Source organism: Argentina silus (genome assembly GCF_951799395.1).
Source record: "Argentina silus genome assembly, chromosome: 5".
NCBI lineage: Eukaryota > Metazoa > Chordata > Actinopteri > Argentiniformes > Argentinidae > Argentina > Argentina silus.
The window spans coordinates 3,954,974-3,977,473 of record NC_139659.1 but is presented as its reverse complement, the minus strand read 5'-3'; the positions used below and the strand labels follow the sequence as shown (position 1 = coordinate 3,977,473).

The window sequence follows — 22,500 nt, the reverse complement described above, 5'->3', positions numbered from 1 at the left end:
CCCCCCCCCACCACCACCACCACCACCACCCTCTCCCTCCCTCTCTCTCTCTCTCTCTCTCTCTCTCTCTCTCTCTGTGGCTTTCTCTTTCATCCCTCTCTCTCTCCTCCCCATTCAGAGCAGCAGGGCCCAGCTGAAAGGGGGGGAATGTGTTTAGTATGCAGTGGCACCAGAGGGCACAGGTCTGCACTGGGCTGGTTACAAGTTCTCATCCCACAGTGACAGTGAACCTGACAATGTTGGTTGCTGTGTGTGTATTTGTGTGTGTGTGTGTGTGTGTGTGTGGGGGGGGGTTCCATGACTCAATCGTAGTAAAGACATGGTTATCCCCCAGCCAGGGCCAGATTGAGCTATGGTCGCTTGTGTGTACACACACAGCCAGGGAGGATGACACATCAGGCGTGGGGGGGTTCTGGGTGCCGGGGGCCGGGGGCCGGGGGTCGGGGGTCTGGTCTGTGGAGCTGGGTGTTGTGGTGCTGTTGCCTACATAGCACGGTCAGCAGAACGGAGCCCCCCCCCCCCCCCCCCCCCGGGACACTAGACTAGGCTGCCTACTGGAATGGCTACTGTCTGTTTACCCTATTCTTAGGGCTCCCGCGCGGTTTCTGTGGTAACGGGGCTGATTGCTCCTCTAAACATTGTGTGTGTGTGTGTGTGTGTGTGTGTGTGTGTGTGTGTGTGTGTGTGTGTGTGTGTGTGTGTGTGTGTGTGTGTGTGTGTGTGTGTGTGTGTGTGTGTGTGTGGGGGGGAAAGTCTGGCACAATTGCTACAATGCCATTGTCTCGCAGGACAAAAGTGGCCACAGATGCCCACATGAAAAGATCTAAAAATCTGTATATCTTTTTTTATCTGATCATCTATAGCGTTGTATCGTTAGTCTATGGTAAATGAGTTATGCTAGTTTAGCCAATAAGAATATGATCAATATACACTGAGACGATTGTAACCCACATGTTGGGTATAGATTTTCGGCCGGGGGAGGCTAGTGGAGGTAGAAAATCGGAGGATGTTTGATACACATTGCTCATTCCATCCCATCCTCCGATTTCTACTTCCACCAGCCTCTCCTGTGTTTGGCCCAGGATAGTGTGAGCATGAAGAGTAGGCACTGATGACACACACTTGTACTTGCCAAGTGAAATAGTTTTCCATTTATTTATACAGGTAAGTCAATGAAGAACAGTTTCTTATTTTTGCTGTTGACCCGTCGACCTGTCCCCCCCGTCCCCCGTCCCCCCCCTGTCCCCCCGTCTCCCACAGCTGAAGCAGATGAAAGAGCTGGAGCAGGAGAAGGACTCTCTGCTGGCAGGGCTGGACGTGGTGGAGCGGGCCAGAGACTGGTACCAGGCCCAGATCCACAATGTCACCGAGAGGCAGAGACACGTGGGCCAGAGCAACCAGACGGTAAGAGACAGGCTAGGCAGAGCAACCAGACGGTAAGAGACAGGTTAGGCAGAGCAACCAGACGGTAAGACACAGGTTAGGCAGAGCAACCAGGCGGTAAGAGACAGTATCACTACGTTTGTTCCTACAACGACTGTTGAAGTAGCAGTTCATAGACTTGATCTACTGCTGTGACCTGGACAATGTTCCATATCATGTGTTTTATCTCAAACTGCAAACACCTTATTCCCTCTCTCTTCCTCTCCTCTCCTCTCCTCTCCTCTCCTCTTCCCTCTCTCTTCCTCTCCTCTCTCCTCTCCTCACCTCCTCTCCTCTCCTCTCCTCTCCTCTTCCCTCTCTCTTCCTCCCCTCCTCTCCTCTCCTCTCCTCCCCTCCTCTCCTCTCCTCTTCCCTCTCTCTCCCTCTCCTCTCTCTCCTATCAGGACTTCTTCACAGAGTCCAGTCAGAGTCGCATGAATGTCCTGCTTCCCAAACTGCAGGAAGTCAACCGCTGCCTTAATGACCTCATATCCTGCTCCGGAATGGTGAGTCACGTTGATGACGATGGCGCTCCACAGAACACAACAACCTTGTTGAACTAAAACAACAGAGCAGACTGTCTCTAGTCACTGAACCTGTAGTTAAGTGGCATATAAATGGGCCGTGGTTGAATCACATGATCATGCCATTGCAAAATGGCAAAAAAAATCGAATTCCATGGTCATCGTCAAGGGGCTATTTTTTTTCACTTCCGTGGGTGAATGGACACGCTATTTAAGACCTAAGCACTTTGTCTCCATTCAGTCACAAATGGATGTTTTATATAGAGGGCATAGTCAATCCTTTTACACAGGGGTCTTTGCCAAATTGTGAAGAATCTCTCATTATTTTCCTCTCTGTCTCTCTCAATGTTTTTCCCTCTTTCTCTCTCTCTCTCTTCCCCCCCCCCCCCCCCCAGCAGTCTTTCCCAGCCTCTGGCTCCCAACCCACAGCGATCTCCCCCACCTCCCAGCTGCCTGGCCCTGCCCCCCAACAAGCCATTCAGAGACTGAAGGAGCAGAACCACCTGCTCACACAGGTAAACAATACACTACTATGTCCTGTCAGAGTATTGCTCAGCGTGTTCATATCTTGCTTAAATGTACAAATAATAACCCTCTAACCTTTCCCTTCCTCTCCTCTCTCCCTGTCCATTTCTCCTCTTTCTCTCTCCTCTCCTCCTTCTCTCCCTGTCAATTTCTTCTCTCTCTCTCTCCTCTCCCTCCTCTCCTCTCCCCTCTCCTACTCTTCTCCTCCCTCTCTCTTAACCTCTCCTCTCCTCCCTCTCTCTCTCCTCTCTCCTATTCCTCTCCTCCCTCTCCTCTCCTCCCTCTCCCTCTCCTCTCCTCTACTCCTCTCCTCCCTCTCTCTCTCCTCCCTCCCTCTCTCCTCTCCTCCCACTCCCTCCCCTCTCCTCTCCTCCTACTCCCTCTCCTCTCCCTCTCCTCCTCTCCTCCTGCAGGAGGTGACAGATAAGAGTGAGCGGATCACACAGTTGGAGCAGGAGAAGTCGTCTCTGATCAAACAGCTGTTTGAGGCTCGTGCCCGGAGCACGCACGACAGCAGTACCATGGACTCCACCTTCATCTGACCGCAACACGACCACAAACGCAACATGCACTGGTCTCAGGCTTCATTTGACCGCAACACAACCACAATACAACCACTTCACCTGAAGCCACTCACAATACAACCGAATCAGACCTTTACATGTGGCAAGCTGCTCACTCCTGACGGACCTGAACTGTACCCCCTACTTGACCACATGGTACCCCAACTTGACCACACTCCACCCCCAACTTGACCACACACTCCCCCAACTTGACCACACACTACCCCCAACTTGACCACACACTCCCCCAACTTGACCACGCGGTACCCCCAACTTGACCACACACTCCCCCAACTTGACCACACTCTACCACCAACTTGACCACATGGTACCTCTGTCTGACCACTCCCTCTTGGTAAAGGGTCGTGGTCCACTCCATTGCTAGCCAGGATATGCCCTGCACACTACTCCTAGCTGACCACTCCTTCTGAGGACCATGGACTCCGCTTCTACCTGAACTCCAGCTGGGCTAAAAGCATGGACCACCATCATCCAACCACTCCTAATGAGGACCTTCCCAGGAAACCCCCTCCCTCCCTCCCATTGGACGACTCCTAATGATGACCCGCCCAGGAAACCCTCTCCCTCCCTCCCATTGGACCACTCCTAACGGGGACCCGCCCAGGAATTCCCCTCCTGCCCTCCCATTGGACCACTCCTAGTGGGATGATCTACCTGGATCCACGGATCCAACGTCACATGACCACTTCTAGAAGACTCTATGTTTACCTTCTCTTTCCCTTCACAGTATAAGCTACATGTCCGGAGGTCGTCCAGAGGTCGTCCAGAGGTCGTACATTTCCTCTAGAAACACCACAGGAAGCTAAGACAGGATCCCTGTCAGTCACCCTGACAGAAGATGCTGTATGAACACATTTCTGATTCGGACTGATACACCACAGTTTACACATATTGATTTTTAAATTTAAATTTTTTAAAGAAATTACAGATTTGATGTGCTGTGACTTTGGATTCCAACATTTGATAGAAACTTGTATCCGGGCACCTTGAACCCAGTCACACTTGTAATGGATATGTGCCCTCCCATGTCCTCCAATATTTTCATCGACTTGTCCCTCTCAGACATTTTTGAAATCGTTGAGGGGTGTTCCTGATTGGGGGGAGCTTATTGGTGGTTTGTTGGTTTGTAGAGTGCTTTCATAAACCCAAGGAGACTCCAGGACTGTATAGAAGCTAATTGTGTTGCCTTGTCTGTTCTGTAAGTGAGCCTAATGCATCTGACGTGAAGCACTAGTATAGCCATCATTTTGGTAGCGAAGCAGCATGTCAAGTAAACAATGTTCTTTTTTGCACCCCTTAACGTAAATACATCTAGAGATCGCTCCTATGTGAAGGGTGGCGGATAAATAACCTAAGAAGCCGAGGAGTTGTATAATGGTGGAGAGGGCAGGAGAGGAGAAGAAGAGTAGAAGAGACTAGTGGAAGATGAGAAGAAAAGGAACTGATCGAATGTGTTTGAGCCCAGCGTCGCCCCCTGGTGGCCGAGTGACCAGTGGCCTGGCGCAGGGCTCAGGAAGAGAGCTGATGGGTTAGCTAGCGGGGAAAATTAATGACTCCTTGGTTGATTGAACCTCCAATGTAATGTAATGTTGTGTACCGTACAGTGATTGTTCACGCAAGGTTGGCTTTAAAGTGCCACATACATCCCCTGTATCTTCAAGCCCTTGTTTCAGAGAGAAACTAGACTTTCAGAGAGAGTTGCCTGAAAGCTAAAGTAGTGCTTTATCTCTTCTGAAAATCTAGGCCCACTCCTCTCCTAGAGAAACACAGTTCTTCAATAACGAGTTTCGTTCTTTCACACATAGAAGATTGACCTGCAAAGTTGATGTTACAAGTGTTAGTATCTCACGGCTTTGCAGCTGGGAGAAATGAAGTACTATTTAAGCTAGCAAGCTTTTGTGAAACTGACCCCTGGACATTAGATTACTGGGGGACAAACCTGAGTACAAGTACTGCTGCTCCTCTGTGCTCTACTCAGAATGGATCCCACTTCATACACCAGGAAATAAACCAGTGGTTTCATTCACCACAATAGTCATAACAATAGTCACACTGACTGAGCCCATTCAGATAGCCTTCCCAGTTTAGAATCCCCCTTATTTCTTAATAGAAGTAAATTGCTATGTACAATGCAACTCTATATGATACTGTTGTAATGGACATTCTTGATGGGTACTTTTGGGATGTCTGCATATGTAGTGTCTCTGCTACTATGTTGACTGCCTGTTGTCTCTCTTGTATGATTGTTAGTCTTTGTTCTTGTGGTTTTCTTGCTGCTCATGTGTATTATAGCATATTAGTGAATGCCACCCTATCCTTTCTGGTTTCTCTTTCTATCAACATTTTCCAACTTCTAACGAACTGTAAAATAAACACTAAAGGTGCTAAAAAAAAAGGGGTAATATCAGCCCCTTTTCATGTACTTTTGTGGTGTGTTTGACCTATTGAACACTTTTGCTTTGCTTTTCCACTCCACTTGTTTTACAGGGTCAATCAGAGCATCCAGATGAGGGTCATTTGTAGGATGTTTTGAACATGTAATCTAGCTTCTTGTTGCACAAACAGTATCGAATAATGACTGAACTTAATATCTTGTGTGCAAAGTCTATTCAGGCATGGTTGGACCTTTTATACTATAGTACACCTTTATCAATCCTCCAACCTCTCTTCCGGCATGGGATACTTCCATCTAATATTTACAGAATAAAGACATTATTGCATGACTTCTTTGGTTAACAGAAGAACAGTTTCCACACCAGGACAACTGTCTAACGGTGTGGAAAACAGCATTTAATTCCTACTTTTGGTGCACAGTTTTAATAATGGAAGTGTTAGTGGACTGGTAACCAGTGTTAGTGGACTGGTAACCAGTGTTAGTGGACTGGTAACCAGGTGGTTTGACGTGTAGCTAAGCTCATGTAGTGGAGAGAGAGAAGACTGGTTGTGTATTGTGTGTCTAGAATAGACTGACTGATACATCTGCATCTATTTCTCCCCTTCCCCTTCTTTTGTATGAGAACATTTGCCCCACCATTGCCTGTAAATAGCATATAGACTAATAATCACATATACAGGTACAGTAGCACTGAACAAGTTGACTGTTTTTGTTGGCAATTTGTTCTCTCTGATGATTAAAATAAAAAAACGTTCACCAAACCATTGCCAAGTTGGTGGACTGGTTGAACAAATGAAATGCCTTTGTTCGTGTATACTTGTGTGCACACTACTGTACATGTGCGTGCGTGTGTGTGTGTGTGTGTGTGTGTGTGTTACCCTCTGTCTAGGGTAAACTAAGGGCCTAACACAATACAGCGAGAATGCTGAATGTAGGTGTGTTGCAACACAAATGCTATGAACCAGGACTAAAATGAAAGAATATTTATTGCCCAAATAAATGATCGTCACAAGGGATGGGACTGACGGGCCAATCGTGGACAGACACCTGTGTGAGAGTGAGAGTGAGAGGAGGAGACGTAGACAGGAACACAAAACACAGCACGACAGGAGAACCCACCCACATACAGGACAGGAGAACCCACCCACATACAGGACAGGAGAACCCACCTGGATACAGGACAGGAGAACCCACCTGGATACAGGACAGGAGAACCCACCCGCATACAGGACAGGAGAACCCACCCGCATACAGGACAGGAGAACACACCCGCATACAGGACAGGAGAACCCACCCACATACAGGACAGGAGAACCCACCCACATACAGGACAGGAGAACCCACCCACATACAGGACAGGAGAACACACCCGCATACAGGACACGAGAACCCACCCACATACAGGACAGGAGGACCCACCCACATACAGGACAGGAGAACCCACCCACATACAGGACAGGAGAACCCACCTGGATACAGGACAGGAGAACCCACCCACATACAGGACACGAGAACCCACCCACATACAGGACAGGAGAACCCACCCACATACAGGACAGGAGAACCCACCCACAGACAGGACAGGAGGACCCACCCACATACAGGACAGGAGGACCCACCCACATACAGGACGAGGGAAGTAACAGTGTGTGTGTGTGTGTGTACGTGTACGTTTTTAGAAACAGGGTGACATTGAATTAATTCATAAGAGATAAATTAGAATAAAAAAAAAAAGTTTTATACAATATAAATCTAATCTAATGCTCTGATCACTTTTAGGTTATGGTAATACAGAACTGATTATCAGGCTACACTTCATGAAATTCACGATTTCTGAGACACAATAACAAAGCAATATGAGCATGAGATTCCTAATGAATGACAATTATCGTCGACTTGGCTGGTTCCACTCGGAGCACAAACCCTCTAATGAAAGCACCCAGAGCAAGCAGCACACAGCCAGCATGACAGAGTCAGAGAGGACAGCCTCCATGCTGCTCATCTGTCTGGATCTGGATACGGCCGGGGAGGCTGGTGGAGGTAGAAATCGGAGGACGGTCTCATCGTAATGCATGAAACCTTTCCATGCATTACAATGAGCCCGTCCTCCGATTTCTACCTCCACCAGCCTCCCCGGCTGTATCTGTATTGTACATCTCTCGGCTATGTGTTATAACCTGTAGTTATGACTGTGTTATAGGTTTGCCTCGACTTTATGTGTGCCAGAACAATTTCCTGATGGATAATAAAGTATTATATTGTATTGTATTCTGATTGATGGTCTACACAGAATATAGGGTGTTATCTCCTGCATGTCTGTATAGGGTAGGGGAGGCTGGTGGAGGTAGAAATCGGAGGACAGGCTCATTGTAATGCATGGAATGCAATGAGGAATGGTATCAAACAGACTCCTTCTCTCCTGAGGTGTTCTGCTGTTATATCCAATTTGGTAGTCAGATATTTTCGAAACATTTCTAGACAAGAAACCCAGAGTGGTGTTTAAACCATGAGTGGGGGAGAGACTGGGTACTCGCAGTGATAATGACTCATCAAACTCAAAGGGATAAACACTTAAGGAGATTCAGTTCAGCCTGCTGTCGCATGACAAAAACAAAGCCCTTCACTCGGCCTGGCTCGGAGCCCTAGTGCTGAATGTGGCAGGCATTTGTTAGACCTTACCTTATATGAACATGAGAGATCCTCTGTGAACTCGACACTGACGTAAACACAACCATGGATTCAGTCACATGACGACGGAGGGGGTTGTGTGACAGATGCTGTGATGAGCTGCTTTACAAGATAAACACTAGATACACACTATATTTAAGTTATATATAAGCAATTGGAAGGCTTTGAATGACCATATTCAACAATCTACACTAATTAAACATGAGAGTAACAAATCCCGTAGAGGACTACATTTGTCTGTCTCTGTTCCTCCATGATTGGATGAAAATGAAGAGTGAAAATCTGTGCCCTCTGTTATAGAAGTCATCTGCAAGGTCAAAGAACATCTTTATAAGGCCAGATTTCAACGTTCAGATGATACGAATTTTCATTCACTCTCTGCACATAAAGCAGATGCAGGGACTCCATACTGTACATGCTCTGTATCAAGGGGCCAGGGGAGGCTAGTGAAGGCAGAAATCGGAGGACGGGCTCATTGCAATGTGTGGAACGCAATGAGGAACGGTATCAAACACGTGTGTTTGAGTTTGATACCATTCCTCATTCTATTCCATGCATTTCAATGAGCCCGTCCTCCGATTTCTGCCTCCAACAGCCTCCACTGCAAGGGGCCCGGTTAGCCAATGAGGCTGCCACACACCGACAGTCGTCACTGCTAGTCAAGTCATGTCATCCCCATGTAACAGATTACACATTGTTACACTGAATTTCAGAAGTGATCTGCTGGACTGGTTGCATCAGTTGTTTACAACCAAAATTTCCGTCAGGCACCAATGCTGTGTTGCATCACTGCTAATCAGAATGACTGGCAATGGTGTGTCACGACACGTCTTCCAAACGAACCAATGAAAATCTACCTTTTACCTACCCCTCTCTTATTCAATTTCTCTTTAATTGCGTATTATATTTTTTCACAATTGTTAATAACGTGACAAAAACACAGTGTTTTATTCATTCAAAGCTTAGGGTTTTGTGATGGTAGATGGGGGCCAAGCCGGGGGGGAATTTCCAGGTTTCTTCCACACCCTTCTCTCCGTACTGTGATTGGATAGTCTGGTTCCCTGTAGTGTTGGGTCATACATGTCGGGGTGTTCATGTTAAGGTGAGGGCTCAGTCCAGGATCACACACACACACACACACACACACACACACACACACACACACAGACGAGCACAGGCGACAGAGGAGGATGAACTGGAGAGTGGGGACACTACACACTGCAGCACAGAGAGAGCTAAGCCAGCAGAGGAGATACAGGCTACTGACTAACACCTGAGAACTGAGCCAGCGGAGGACATACAGGCTACTGACTAACACCTGAGAACTGAGCCAGCGGAGGACATACAGGGTACTCACTAACACCATCAGCACACAGAGAGCTGACCCAGGTAAGCTTCCCACTTTATTTTTGCATAAACTGGAAGTCTATGCCCTCTCCATTGAAATATCTTAATAAACAACAGGAATATATTCCTTATCAATCTAGTTCCATGACCTATTCAATGACCGATTCCTACATATTATTTCCAAATGAGTATAAATAGAAATGAAGCAATACTAGTAATATTTCCCAACTGGGGAAACCAAGGGTGTTAATTGGACATAGTAAAACCTATGATTCAAGGCTTTTATCAGTACATTGGCATATCTCCTAGGAGACGAGGAGCATACAGCTTGTTTACATGGTGGATAAGCATTGACACTCTCAGGCAAACAGATCTTCAGATATTCACAAGGAAAGGAAAGGGTGTGAACATGTTTAATCAGTAACTACTGTGGCGACTGCAACGACAGTGGACTTACTGTATGTAATCTGACAGTTTTTTTTTAAAATTCTTTTGTCCAGATAGAGACCCCCCTTGTCCGGTTGACCGGCCTTTGAGAGTCCATCGTCCGTCACCATGGAAGTGTTCATCAACTCCTCTTTGCTCTTCATTGCTCACAGACCAGCCAACGGCAGCACCGGGGACCACACTGTGTATGAGCAGTGCATGTACATGCCCGCCGTCCTCCTCTTCTACCTGGGGCTGCAGTTCATCAACATGTTCCTGGGCATCCCAGCCAACGTCATGGTGCTGTGGCTCCTGCACAAGAACAAGGGCGACTCGTCCACCTCGGACATCTATATCCTCCACCTGGCCATCCTGGACACCTTCTTCTGCCTCATCCCTCCTCTGGAGTTCGCCAACCTCGTCTACCTCACCACCAGCAGCACCTGGTATGTGCTGCGCTTCTTCTACGGCGTCAAGGACATGTCGCCGCTCTTCCTCTCCTGCATCTGCCTCGACCGCTACATGGCCGTGCTCCACCCCATCACCTTCACCGAGCTCAAGGATCGCCGCCACCGGGCCGTGCTAGCCGCCGTCGTGTGGCTCGTCACGCTGGCCTACGCCGCTGCCAAGTGCGTGGGGAACATCCACAACTTTGAGAAGGTGTTCACCATCATAATCCTGGCCACGTTCGCCTTCATGCTGTTCTGCAACACCGCCATCCTCTGGGCGCTGAGGCAATCCGGGCCGGGCCGCGACGAGATGCATCCGGTCAAGAAGAGAGCCTTTAAGATGGTGCTGATCATCCTGGCCATCATTGTGGTGAACTACTTCCCCCCTGTGGCTCTGTTCCCCTTCCAGCACTACTTCTCTGCCGACGTGTTCCGCTGCTACATCCACTACCTGGCCTTTGGCTTCATGGACATCAGCAGCAGTATACAACCTGTGCTCTACCTGTCCAGGGAGAAGCTACCACAGGCACCTGGCTTCTGCTGCACCGGGAACACAGCCAACCCATAATGATTCATCGCCCATAGAGAAAGAAGGGAGAAGGCTGATATTCACGGTGTGAAGGAGTTCTTATTGATCAAGAGACTGAATGTAAGGCATGCCTACTCAATGTGGTATGTTAGAAGAGTGGCTTCAAATAGTTCCATATAGCGTCCTGGTTAAATATCCTGATTTACACAATATTGTTTTTTTGGGGGGATTAACAACCGGTTGCTTGGCAACACGCTCCGTTGGTATAATGTTAAAGCATTGGTATATTTGGCATTGGCCAATAGAAAATTGATTGACCCCTTCATTGGCACCACTCTGGGTCTACTGATACAGAATACATGTCAACAAGTTATTATAGAAGTTGTTCTGTGGGGCTTGTATTCCCAGCACTACGAACAGAGAGCACGGTGGTGTGTGTGTGTGTTGTTTATTTCACTTTGCAAGCTAAAGCAATTACCAGTAGAACAGAACATTTTGTGAAGCATTTGTTTTCTGCATTACATGGAAAATGGTCCCTTACTTTTCAATAATATGTTTATAATGCAATATAATGTTTATATGTTACATTTTTCTTCTGGTTGTACAGTTTGTGTGTGTTGTTGCATGCTTATGTATTTATTACTGCTGTTGTGTCGAGGGTGTGTTATGACTGAGGAGTGGGAAACAGAACTGTTCCACAAACATACAGTGTGACGACATCATTGCTCATCATAAACACCAGAGCTGATTTGAATACCGGTCACAGAATGAAAACACGCAATGGAGAATAAATGCAACGATGGACAAACAAGCGTTTGGTTTTTAAAAATGGTTTAATTTGGACTAAAAGCACATATAGAATTTCATATTTCGATTCTCAATAAAAAAAAAAATGTTGTTAGCCACAACACGGACGCTTTCGCAACTACAAAGATGGCGAAGATTCTTTCATCTTCAAAGGGAAAAGACGGGTAACATTTCATGGCCCAGAGTACTATTGTTTTTGCAATGCAACATTGTAAAAAAACATTGTTTGTGAAAACAATAAACATGTTCATTGATCTGTCTTTTAGAAGGGTTTGTCTGTACTTATTGACCAATGCAAACAAGTGAGAATGTATTTGACCATTTACACCACCCAGGCACCTACATCCTTTTAACATATCATCATACTACATCTAAATTATCATGTAGACGCCCTAAAAACTATATATATATATATATAGTGTTAAGATATATTATTTCTGGTTTAGACACAGAATGGCTTTGGAACAAATGTCAATACTGGCAAGAATAGCCCTTGGGCAACAGCGAAACAAACATTTCATACCCACTACACAGTGGGGAAAACCTTCATACGAGTTAACTATGTCACCATGATCAAATTCAGCGTACAGTGTTACCGCAACATCGTACAGTCAGCAACAGTAACATTAAATATCAGTATATTGCACTTTAACAAACGGTAACGTGACACATTAGCCTACATTGTTAGTTTTCAATCTTTATCTCTAGCTGCTGGTCTTCGGTCCCACGAGAACTGTCCCTAGACCTCAGCCCCTCAGCAGGCACAACCCCCGCCTGCTTCCCCCGGGACGTGCTGCGCCTCTCGGCCCTCATCTCCGGCTGAGAGCCGTCCATCCCGTCCCCACTCGAGCTGCCCTCGCTCTGAGTCCTCTGCTGCTCGGCAGCGTGGGTCTTCTGGTGCTTCTTGAGGGACGACTGGTCCGTGTAACACTTCCCGCACAGGTCGCAGTAGTACACCTTCTCCTTGGTGTGGACCTGCTCGTGCCTCTTCAGGTGGCCGGACCTGCTGAAGCACTTCCCACAGAAGGAGCAGCTGTAGTGCTTCTCCCCGGTGTGGGTCCTCAGGTGCAGCTTCAGGCTGCTGGCCACGCTGAACCTCTTCCCGCACTCAGAGCAGGTGTACGGCTTCTCCCCCGTGTGCATCCGCTTGTGTATGGTGAGGTGCCCCGCCTGGCTGAACGTCTTCTCGCACAGGTTGCAATGGTACGGCCTCTCCCCCGTGTGAATCCTGTAGTGGGTCTTCAGGTCCCCCATGCCGTTGAACCTCTTCCCGCACTGCGCGCAGCAGTACGGTTTCTCGCCGGTGTGGATCCTCTCGTGGATCCGGAGGTTACCCGCGTTGCTGAACGTTTTGGCGCAAACGGTGCAGCTGTAAGGCCTCTCCCCCGTGTGAGTCCGCAGGTGGACTTTGAGCTGGTTGTGCTCGCTGAAGCGCTTCCCGCAGTGATGGCAGCAGTAGGGTTTCTCTCCCGTGTGAACCCGCTTGTGGATCCGGAGCTGGCTGGGGTGGCCGTAGTTCTTCCCGCACAGGTTGCAGCTGTACGGCCTCTCGCCCGTGTGAGTGCGCTTGTGGGACTTGAGGAGGTCGGCCCGGCCAAAGCGCTTGCCGCAGTAGCCGCATGGGTGGGCCTTCTCACCGCTGTGAGTCCTCAGGTGAACGTTGAGAGAACCCAGGCGGGTGAATGTTTTCTCGCACAGGGAGCAGGGGTAGAGGCCCTGGGGGTTCTTCGAGAGATCTGGAGCGCTGGGAGAATTCAGAGAGGGTATACTATTTCCCGCCGCTTCTTTGACCTCTAAGAGGGGCCTCTCCTCACTCATCCCTGCAGGGTTTACTCCCACTATGGCAGGGTAGTATTTCAGGATAGCGCCCTCGGAGGAGGGCTCTGGCTCAGCCTTGGGGGTGGCCTCTCCACCGTCACTGTGACACAGCCTCCCGCCCGGCTCCTCTCGCTCCTCTGACACTCCAAAATGGCCGCTGCCCTCATCCTCTCTCCCTTCCATGATCATGTGACTGTCTGTTACTATGGTGACTCTGACCTCACTGTCACTAGCGTCCAGGTCAGAGCCCAGGGGGGAGGACTCTAGGGGGGCGTACAGCTCGTGGCTAACGGAGCTAGCCTCAGGGCTCTCTGTCTTTATGGGCCTGGCTGCTAGGTTGAGAGGGGACTGGGGCTTGGAGAGGTCCATGACACCTCCGTCCCTCGTGTCAGGGTCTGTCTTTATGTATCCCAGCGTTAGGGAGGACACAGCAGTGTCAGATACGTGTGGAGGGTGTTCTGGTTCCTGGGGAGCAGCTGGAGGAGACACGGGGGCAGACTCTCCTCTGCTCCTGGCCATGCGCTGTCTCCTGAGGCTCCTGCGGTCACTGCTACGTGTTGAAATCTTCTCTTGAACAGATGTGACGTTGGAAATCGTCCATTTTGTGGAGTCAACATCTTGGTGACTTTTAATATCTGTAGAACAAGACACACAGGGATACAGGTAAACAACTTTAAACATCTGCAACTGCACAAGTAATGTGAGTGCTAAATCTCTAGCCTACGCATTGATACATAATACAGGTCAGAAATATGATATGAACCACTAACACGGGGGCGAAGACAACACCAAATATTCAAGGTTGGGTTATGAATTAGTTTAGCGACTGAACAACAAACTCAAAGGCAGTTTGTGATAGAGCTGCAAGATCTCTGGCAGATACGATTGTGATAGTTAGCTTATTATCAGACCAGTGACAAATGGGACATTTTAACACGGAACACAGAGTGAAGGAGTGGTCACCGGTCAGCTCGCTACGGTAGAACAAAGGTAACCAGGTGTGCATCATTGCAAAAGTACTCTCTCTATATATATATATTCTCCTGTTAGTATTTCGTAGATATTCATTGAGTACGTACCTCTTGTTAGGAAATCCTTATGGTCTTGCGCATGTAACCTTCGTTTGAGATCCTCGTTTTCTGTTTCAATTCTTAGTATTTTACCTTTGTATTCAGACAGGGTCTGGTCTACCGACTCCAGTATGTCGCTCACTGTCGCTTTGAAAATCTCATTCAGCGACGACTCCAAGAACACTTTTAAGTCCTTCGATTTAGCCATAATAACGGACTTACAGACAGTGAATACAATGAAGGATCAAACTGTTTAATATTCCAAATGATTTTTTGCAAAAGTAGGTGTGTGGGCTCAGAGATGTTGCTGCCGTGTACGGAACAAACAAAGCACAAAACGTCGCGTGGTATCGACGTAGCAGCGAGTCGTTTCCTCGTTTAGCTTCCCCGTAGTATATCGCGCTTCTCCTCCTGTTCCTCCCTCTGTTGTTTAGGAGTATGTACTGCATGCATGTTGGCTGAAGCCTGCATACCTGAGACAGGTGAGGTAATTTGCACATGTTTCAGTATGTTATGTGTCGTGCATTCTCCAGGCACTGGGCGGGATGTTTGTCGACCTCGCTCATGTTTTTGTTCAGGTTTCGGGAAGACCATACGGAGTCATACTCAGCAAACCAAGGTAACGACACATGACGTACCTCCTCTTTGACATGATTACCCTGTTTACACAGTAACGGCAGTATTACCTCTTTGAAATACAGTAGTATCTCTGACAACATCAAATGGTAGGCCCACTGTTTGCTCTCGACAGTTCTTCTAGAGTTCCTCAATTTAGGATATTTTCGGGCTACTGGTAAACCTGTGGGAATAGATCTGTGTGTGGGAATCCTGGTGTACATAAGTCATTGCTTCAATGGATGCCTGCTGTGCTGGCCTCTACTACTTCATTCCATTGAGTCTCAGTGAAGCAGGAATAAGGTTCAGCCACTCCCCCGACCTTTCTGTATGCACACCTTCAGGCAGTGGGCGGAGACCCAACCTCTCAGGTGTCTTTGTGCTCTTTAGCCGTCTGCCAATCACAATGTGGCTTTTCTTCCATTTCCATTTTTTTTTTGCCTCTTTCAACTCTCTCTCTCTGTCTTTACCCCTCCTCCTCCTCTTCTTCCCCCCTCTTTCCCAGGCATATCCGCGTTACAGATGAGCAGAAGGACAGCGTAAGCGGAAGTCTGTGTGTGTGATCCGAGGGGCTGGAGATGAGAGGGATCACACAGAGGAGGGGTGGACCAGGGCTTGTGACTTGCATGAGTCCTCTGTGACACCCCAGGCTAGGGCTGAGAGAGAGAGAGAGAGAGAGAAGAGAAGAGAGAGAGAGAGACTGCTGTAAGACTTGTTTGTTTTGAGTGTGGTGGCGGCGGCTAGGCACCCAGAGAGACAGACAGAGAGAGTCATCTGAGGGATTCTACTGTGTGCTGCTGTGCACTAAGCTGGTAGACAGATCTACACCTCTACTACATGGCAGCAGCAGTGGGATGCTGTATTCTTTAAGCCCTACTGGCTGACTGGTCACATGATGCCCCAGGAGAAACCCTGAGAGGGTAAGTAGCAAGTTTCCAATTTGACTTGAATGTTCCTCTGCCTTACTTTCTTTGGACATTGCTAACTTTGTCGATTTAAATGTGTACTTGATGTTTTTGTTTGTGTGTGTGTGTGTGTGTGTGTGTGTGTGGGGGGGGGGGGGGGTGGGGGCAATGTTCAGCAATGTTAGAGAGCAGACATGTTTACCTTACATTTTTACACGTATTTCACATCATGGGAGGCTGATGCAGGTGGAAATCGGAGGACGGCCTCATTGTAATGCATGGAACGGAATGAGGAATGGTATCAAACACGTATTTCCATGCATTACAATGAGCCCGTCCTCCGATATCTACCTCCACCGGCCTCCCCTGTTTCACACCTAATATAATGTCCTCATTATGTTCATTTGGTATTCATAGATTGAGGTTTCTTCATATTTGTATGTGCCATGTAGGTCCTTGTGTGTTTGTTCACTGTCAGTCTGATACATCTGTCAGCAGGTCTGTGTGTCTGCCGCTGTCTCACTATCACTGGTAGCCCCATGCACTGTGTCTGCTAGTGCAGTTCTCCACTGGTAGCCCCATGCACTGTGTCTGCTAGCTCTTTAGCGCTCCACTGGTAGCCCCATGCACTGTATCTGCTAGTGCAGCTCTCCACTGGTAGGGGATGCTAACAGATCAACACAGTTACTGTGGCGTATACACAGGTTTATATGAACCTGTGTATATGAACAGGTTTGGTCATAGGTCCGCCCAGCTCATCTATAGCTACGGCCTCCTTCTCTCTGCCTCCTAGACCTGCCCATATTGTTATATATATATATATGTCTTATATAGTCTTGGGGCTCACAAAGTTGATGAGTATCTCTTTTAGATTCACCAACAAACGTCTTTATATATATATATATATATATATATATAAAAAGACGTTTGTTGGTGAATCTAAAAGAGATACTCATCAACTTTGTGAGCCCCAAGACTTAATCACCAGCAACATTCAAAACCAAGGGACTAGATAATCTCTTAAGTATGTTGTTATACCAAACAATGGATATCTTTTGCCTTACATAAGTATGAGATACTGTATTCTGAAATGATATTTAAATGGGGACTGAATACTGCATCTAATAAGTCTTACACCTAAAGAACGTTTATGACTGTTTCCAGCTGTTCTTCAACTCCAAAGCCAGGGGAAATCTGTACCACTCAGATTGAAGCTGAAGGAAGTATAGGGTGTGTGGAAATCATGTATCCATCTTTCATTCTCGCATTCTATCTTTCTTTCTCTGCTGTTTGCAGATGGAGCGCCGGCACCCTGACAGGAAATGAGAAGTGAGCACCCACACAGGAAGTGTGGCCAAGCACCGTCACGGATGTGGGTTATGTGACGTGAGTACAATTATTGAAGAGAGAGAGAGAGAGAGAGAGAGAGAGAGAGAGAGCGTTTTGAAATGGAGGGAGAGTAGGAGTTGTCCTCCGTATTTGAATCCTTCTCAATGTCATCCTGTTCTTTATCACATCATTGCTGACAATCTCTGTGAAATGAGACAATATCTGATATCGGCCTGTGCAATGAAAATAAATATTGATACATCCGTTTTTTTTGTATATATATATAATATATAATAAATAGTGTGTTTATGTCAGGCAATGTCCTTGGTTGATCAATGACATTCCTTTCTCTTATGTGATCTTCTCAAGGTCTGGCCAGGTGTCTTGACATCCATAATTCATCATGATAGCTCAGGTTCATGGTAAACAGTAGACTATCCAGGTCAGGGTGAAACAGCTCACCAGATACACACCCCACCCTCTGGTTCTCTCTCTCTCTCTCTCTCTCTCTCTCTCTCTCTTAATCTTTGCTCTCCACCTTTCTTGCTCTCTCTCTCTCTCTCTCTCTCTCACTCTCTCTCTCTCTTAATCTTTGCTCTCCACCTTTCTTGCTCTCTCTCTCTCTCTCTCTCTCTCTCTCTCTCTCTCTCTCTCTCTCTCTCTCTCTCTCTCTCTCTCTCTCTCTGCTCCTCTGTGGTCAGGAAGTGTAAAAGTGCCTCTGTAACATTTGAGAAAAAGACATTGCAATGCACTTCCATTGTGACAAGTCAAAAGAAAGTGAAGTAAACAGCTTTTACAACACAAGTCTTCCTCAAAATACATTTTCCGGACGTGTTTTGGGATACGAAAGTGAATGGTGAGTGTGGAGTTGGGTTTTTAGTTTCTAAATGGTTAGAAGGTCTTGGTGCCGGTGTAATTATCTGTCGTTAGGGTTAGGGGTTAGGGCGTATAATAGACGAGACTGACATTGGTGTGAATGTTAGGATGTTTTTCATCTGTCAGTTATGTTTATTTAACCTAATCCGTTAAATTCACCAACATTTATTATTTTATTTTTTTTGCTGACTTTTACATATATTTCTGTCAGTTAGCCAATGTTAGCGAGTAGGTTTAAGGTAGGAGACTTGTGGATGTACGGTTCATGCTTTCATTGGTAGAAGATTAGACGTATTAGACTCCAACAGGTGACTCAGTTCAACAAATATTTTTATTTCTAAATGAATGTCAGTTTGATTCATGCCCACAAGGTGTATGCCAAAGAGCCAGTCCAGCAACAACTCTACTGTTTGTATTGATTAGCCTTAACAAACACAGATACTGTGTGGATTAGTGGGTGGTTAGTTAGCAAGTCACAAGTTACTCTTCAGTGTGTGTGCGTGTACAAATGTATATCTAGCTATTTTTTTATTAAATATGAATGCTCTTGCTCCACAGACTTCAACCATATACGTACAGTAGGGCAGCACCGGAAGCTGCAACACATCCTGGCAGTCAACCAGTCAAGTGACAACCAGATGTCACTGTGACCTCATTTCAAGATGGATGCCCTAACCACCATAGAGGAACACCACTGAACCGAGCTGAGCCCAGCTGACCTGAGGAGAACATGAGTGACCTGAGGAGAGAAAGAGAGGTTATGGAGGAGGCCACCAGGGTGTGCTACCCTCTCCCAGACCTCAGGGAGCCAGACACCCAGCAGCAGCAGTCCCACCAGGGGCCATGGAGCTCCGTAGAACCCCCTCATCTGAATGGCCTGCTACGGGCCGGGGACTTGGCCGATGTGGAGGAGCAGGTGAACGAGACAGACGGAGGGATACAAGTGACCCAGCCCACTGATGAGGCAGACGATCAGTGGGCCCCCATGACTCTGCCAGTGTACCCCATGTCCTGTCCCAGTGTACCCCTCTCCTTTGCCACAGTGCAGTGGGACATGCCGGACCCCCCCACAGAAATCCCCTCCCCCATGACTGACAACAGCTCAGCTGATGAGCTGGACTCTAGTGGAGCGGCCAGTCTGGACTGGACGGTTAGCCCCCTTTCCCACCACCACCACCACCACCACCACCACCAGACGGACCTGTCTCCCCAGGGGGATGCAGAGAGGTGCAACAGACTGGAGGAACAGATACCAGGAGGAGAGTGTGGTTTTGACTCTGTGGTAGGTTGACATTATAAGATCCCTTATAAGATTATATTATCCCTCTGGGTGTCTGCGTGTCTGCGTGTGTCTGCGTGTGTGTGTGTGTGTGTGTGTGTGTGTGTGTGCGCGTGCGGGCGGGCTATAATTTATTCTGTGTGTTTTTTTTGTGTGTTTCTAAGTCTGTCTGTATTGTAAGTTCTGTCAGAGCGTAAGAGGAAGGGTATTTTCAGGGTCAGATATGCTGCAGTCTCTGTGTCTCTATGGATAGATCAGTAGGTGGAGCAGAGGTGGTTGGAATAAGCTGGTAGATGTATTAGTCACTCTAGTTGCAGCTGTCTGTTGATGAACCCACTCCTCACAAGCTTCTCAGTCACCAACATTTTGTTTTCATGACGGCTGCTGTTGCCATTCCAGACATGTGCTACTGCCAGCGCCGATGTGGAGGAGCAGATGACACATGCACAGGAAGTGGATGATCCAGCACGGGAAGTGGAGGACCAAGCACAGAGGCTATTTGAGGACCATGACCGTAAGTGTTCATTGTGCACACATCAAACCACAGACCACTTACTTCTGAGATGCAGTGTGGGAAGAGCATTTTGAATTTTTCCACTGATTGTCCGTCCCACTACAGTTCAAAATAGCAAACTGATTTGAATTCAGTGTGTTAGTCATAATCGATGCTGTTTAAGGGTTCAGTCAATCGCAATTTCACAATGGGCATAAACTGGTAATTGCTACACTTCTAACATCTGAGGGACATTTCCTTGATATCAAAGTGATGTTATTGGAGTGCCTGTGTGTACAGAGGGATAGGGTCATTGTTGACATGGTTGTCTGCATGTCGACTGTCGTTCAGAGAGCCCCCCGAGACCAGAGCCAGAGGCTGGGACGGGACAGGCGGAGACAGAGGAGACTGAACCCTCTGAGAGAACTCCTAGCCCTGGGGAGATGGGAGAGCCAGAGGCTAGGACGGGACAGGCCGAGACAGAGGAGACTGAACCCTCTGAGAGACCTCCTAGCCCTGGGGAGATGGGAGAGCCAGAGGCTAGGATGGGACAGGCCGAGACAGAGGAGACTGAACCCTCTGAGAGACCTCCTAGCCCTGGGGAGATGGGAGAGCCAGAGGCTGGGACAGATAATGAGAACTTAGTAGACTCAATGCTGCCTGAGGAACAAGAACATACTGATACATCGCTGACCAATCGGACAAACTCAGAGCAAGGATCCAGTTCTACAATGGAGGAGGAGAAGGAGGAGGAAGAGGAGAAGGAGGAAGAGGAGGGAGAGCAGCCAGAAGAGTCTGAGACGTGTGATGAGTTAAACCAAGTTGAGCAGTCAAAACAGTCAGAGGAAGAAGAACAGCTGGAGCAAAATCAGGAAGCCCCTGTACAACAGACAGGGCAGGCAGTAGAGACAGAAGACTCAGAAGAACAATCGAAAGAACCGGGCCAGACGGAACAGTCAGAGCAGACAGAATGTTTCGGATATTCTGAATCAAAACAGTTTCAGCTGACACAACATTGTGAGCAAACAATGCATTCAGATGAAATGGAATTTTCAGTGCAGACACAACATTCTGAACAATCAAATCAATGGGAGCAGACAGAACAGTCAGGGGAGACAGAACCCTCCGAGCAGACAGAACACTCCGAAGATTCTGAGCAGTCAAAACAATCAGAGACAGAACAGTCAGACCGGACGGAACACCCCGAAGATTCTGAGCAGTCAAAACAATCAGAGACAGAACAGTCAGACCGGACGGAACACTCCGAAGATTCTGAGCAATCAAAACAATCAAATGAGACTGAACAGTTCCAGCAGACGGAATCTATAGAGCAGACGGAACATTCAGAAAATTCCGAGCAGTCAAAACAACAGTCAGAGCAGATGGAAGAGCAGTATCATTCAAATACTGTAAGATCAAGGCTGGCAACACAGATCGAGTTGCCAGAAGAGGATGAACAGGTTGAACAGCCTGAGCAGCCGGAGCAGCCAGAGCAGAGGGGATGTACAGAGGGCTCCGGTTCACAGCCCATGGGTGGAGGAGATGCGAGTGGAGACCAGTCAGAGATTCAGACAGCCCAGACAGAGCCAGTGGTGCTCCATATGAATGGTGGAGGTGTGGACAGGGAGGGGGCCTGCCGGCTGGCCGAGAGGCTCTACAGGCTGGACGGGATCCAGCGGACCGAGGTGGTCAGACACGTGGACAAAGAGTAAGGCTACACTTCATCTGGCATAAAGCTCAGGGGAGGCTGGTGGAGGTAGAAATCGGAGCAAGGGCTCATTGTAATGCATGGAATGGGATGAGGTACGGTGTCACGCATTTGATACCATTCCTTATTCCATTCCATGCATTGTAATGAGCCCGTCCTCCGATTTCAGCCTCCACCAGCCTCCCCTGATAAACCTGCTACCAGCACTAACCTGTAATAACATATGTACAAACATGTAAATTACTCTGTATTAGACCAGTTAATACATGTATTGTAGAGCTTTGTCTTTTCTTGTCTGATGAAATGCACTTAACACCTCCTTGTCTTTTACTCGTTCAGCAATGACTTCAGCCGAGCGGTTGGAGAAGAATACCTCAAGTTCTTCGACTTTAGCGACCAGGGTCTGGACCAAGCCCTGAGGTGTGTGCTCTGAAGGAGGGGAGTCCCTCACAGAATGTCATATTCTCTATGTGTGCTATGATGAGATTTCTCTCGTATCCATGATCCATCCACCCTCCCTCTCTTCCTCTCTTTCCTCCTCCTCTCCCAGGTTCTTTCTGAAGGTGGTCGTTCTGATCGGGGAGACCCAGGAGAGAGAGCGTGTGCTGCAGCATTTCTCCAACCGCTACCAGCACTGTAACCCTCACACCTTCTCCTCTGCAGGTGAGCCTGTCTGGGGCAGCGTATATATATGTCCGTCGCTGGGCTTTC

General features: G+C 47.8%; 4 protein-coding genes across 5 annotated transcripts in view; 3 read left to right on the top strand and 1 right to left on the bottom strand.

Moving 5' to 3' along the window:
• The window catches only part of sapcd2 (suppressor APC domain containing 2), a 15,346-nt gene extending 8,820 nt beyond the window's left edge, over positions 1-6,526 (top strand). Inside the window, exons 3-6 of one of the 2 annotated variants that reach the window (XM_083670178.1) lie at positions 1,261-1,404; positions 1,827-1,928; positions 2,345-2,461; positions 2,885-6,526. In XM_083670178.1, coding sequence (XP_083526304.1) covers positions 1,261-1,404; positions 1,827-1,928; positions 2,345-2,461; positions 2,885-3,013 — 492 coding nt within the window. In that variant the 3' untranslated portion in view covers positions 3,014-6,526. Of the gene's footprint in view, positions 1-1,260; positions 1,405-1,826; positions 1,929-2,341; positions 2,462-2,884 lie in introns of both variants that reach the window. The other variant, XM_083670177.1, reaches the window with a different exon arrangement.
• A 3,514-nt stretch (positions 6,527-10,040) lies between these two features.
• On the top strand, positions 10,041-10,928 carry hcar2 (hydroxycarboxylic acid receptor 2; the record flags this gene model as incomplete). Its single annotated transcript, XM_083669974.1, has 1 exon — positions 10,041-10,928. One exon carries the CDS (start codon positions 10,041-10,043, stop codon positions 10,926-10,928), a length of 888 nt encoding a protein of 295 aa, XP_083526100.1.
• Positions 10,929-11,792: 864 nt separating this feature from the next.
• Positions 11,793-14,879, bottom strand: LOC310805151 (uncharacterized protein). Its single transcript, XM_083670720.1, has 2 exons — positions 14,594-14,879; positions 11,793-14,149 (listed from the first exon to the last, which is right to left on the bottom strand). The coding sequence occupies exons 1-2, from the start codon at positions 14,790-14,792 to the stop codon at positions 12,381-12,383; spliced, it is 1,968 nt and encodes a 655-aa protein (XP_083526846.1). The 5' UTR covers positions 14,793-14,879; the 3' UTR covers positions 11,793-12,380.
• Positions 14,880-15,120: 241 nt separating this feature from the next.
• The window catches only part of LOC310804655 (uncharacterized protein), a 9,849-nt gene continuing 2,469 nt past the window's right edge, over positions 15,121-22,500 (top strand). The window contains exons 1-8 of the mRNA XM_083669973.1: positions 15,121-15,203; positions 15,705-16,119; positions 17,401-17,490; positions 18,868-19,591; positions 19,988-20,102; positions 20,433-21,789; positions 22,129-22,209; positions 22,340-22,472. Of these exons, the coding sequence (XP_083526099.1) occupies positions 19,040-19,591; positions 19,988-20,102; positions 20,433-21,789; positions 22,129-22,209; positions 22,340-22,472 (2,238 nt within the window). The 5' untranslated portion in view covers positions 15,121-15,203; positions 15,705-16,119; positions 17,401-17,490; positions 18,868-19,039. The remainder of the gene's footprint in view (positions 15,204-15,704; positions 16,120-17,400; positions 17,491-18,867; positions 19,592-19,987; positions 20,103-20,432; positions 21,790-22,128; positions 22,210-22,339; positions 22,473-22,500) is intronic.

Excerpts from the sequence above, each read along its gene's own strand:
- LOC310805151 (XM_083670720.1), bottom strand. The coding sequence starts at position 14,792 with ATGGCTAAATCGAAGGACTTAAAAGTGTTCTTGGAGTCGTCGCTGAAT. Across the intron at positions 14,150-14,593 it reads TAAGGATTTCCTAACAAGAG|ATATTAAAAGTCACCAAGAT; the intron begins GTACGTACTCAA and ends CTTGTTCTACAG.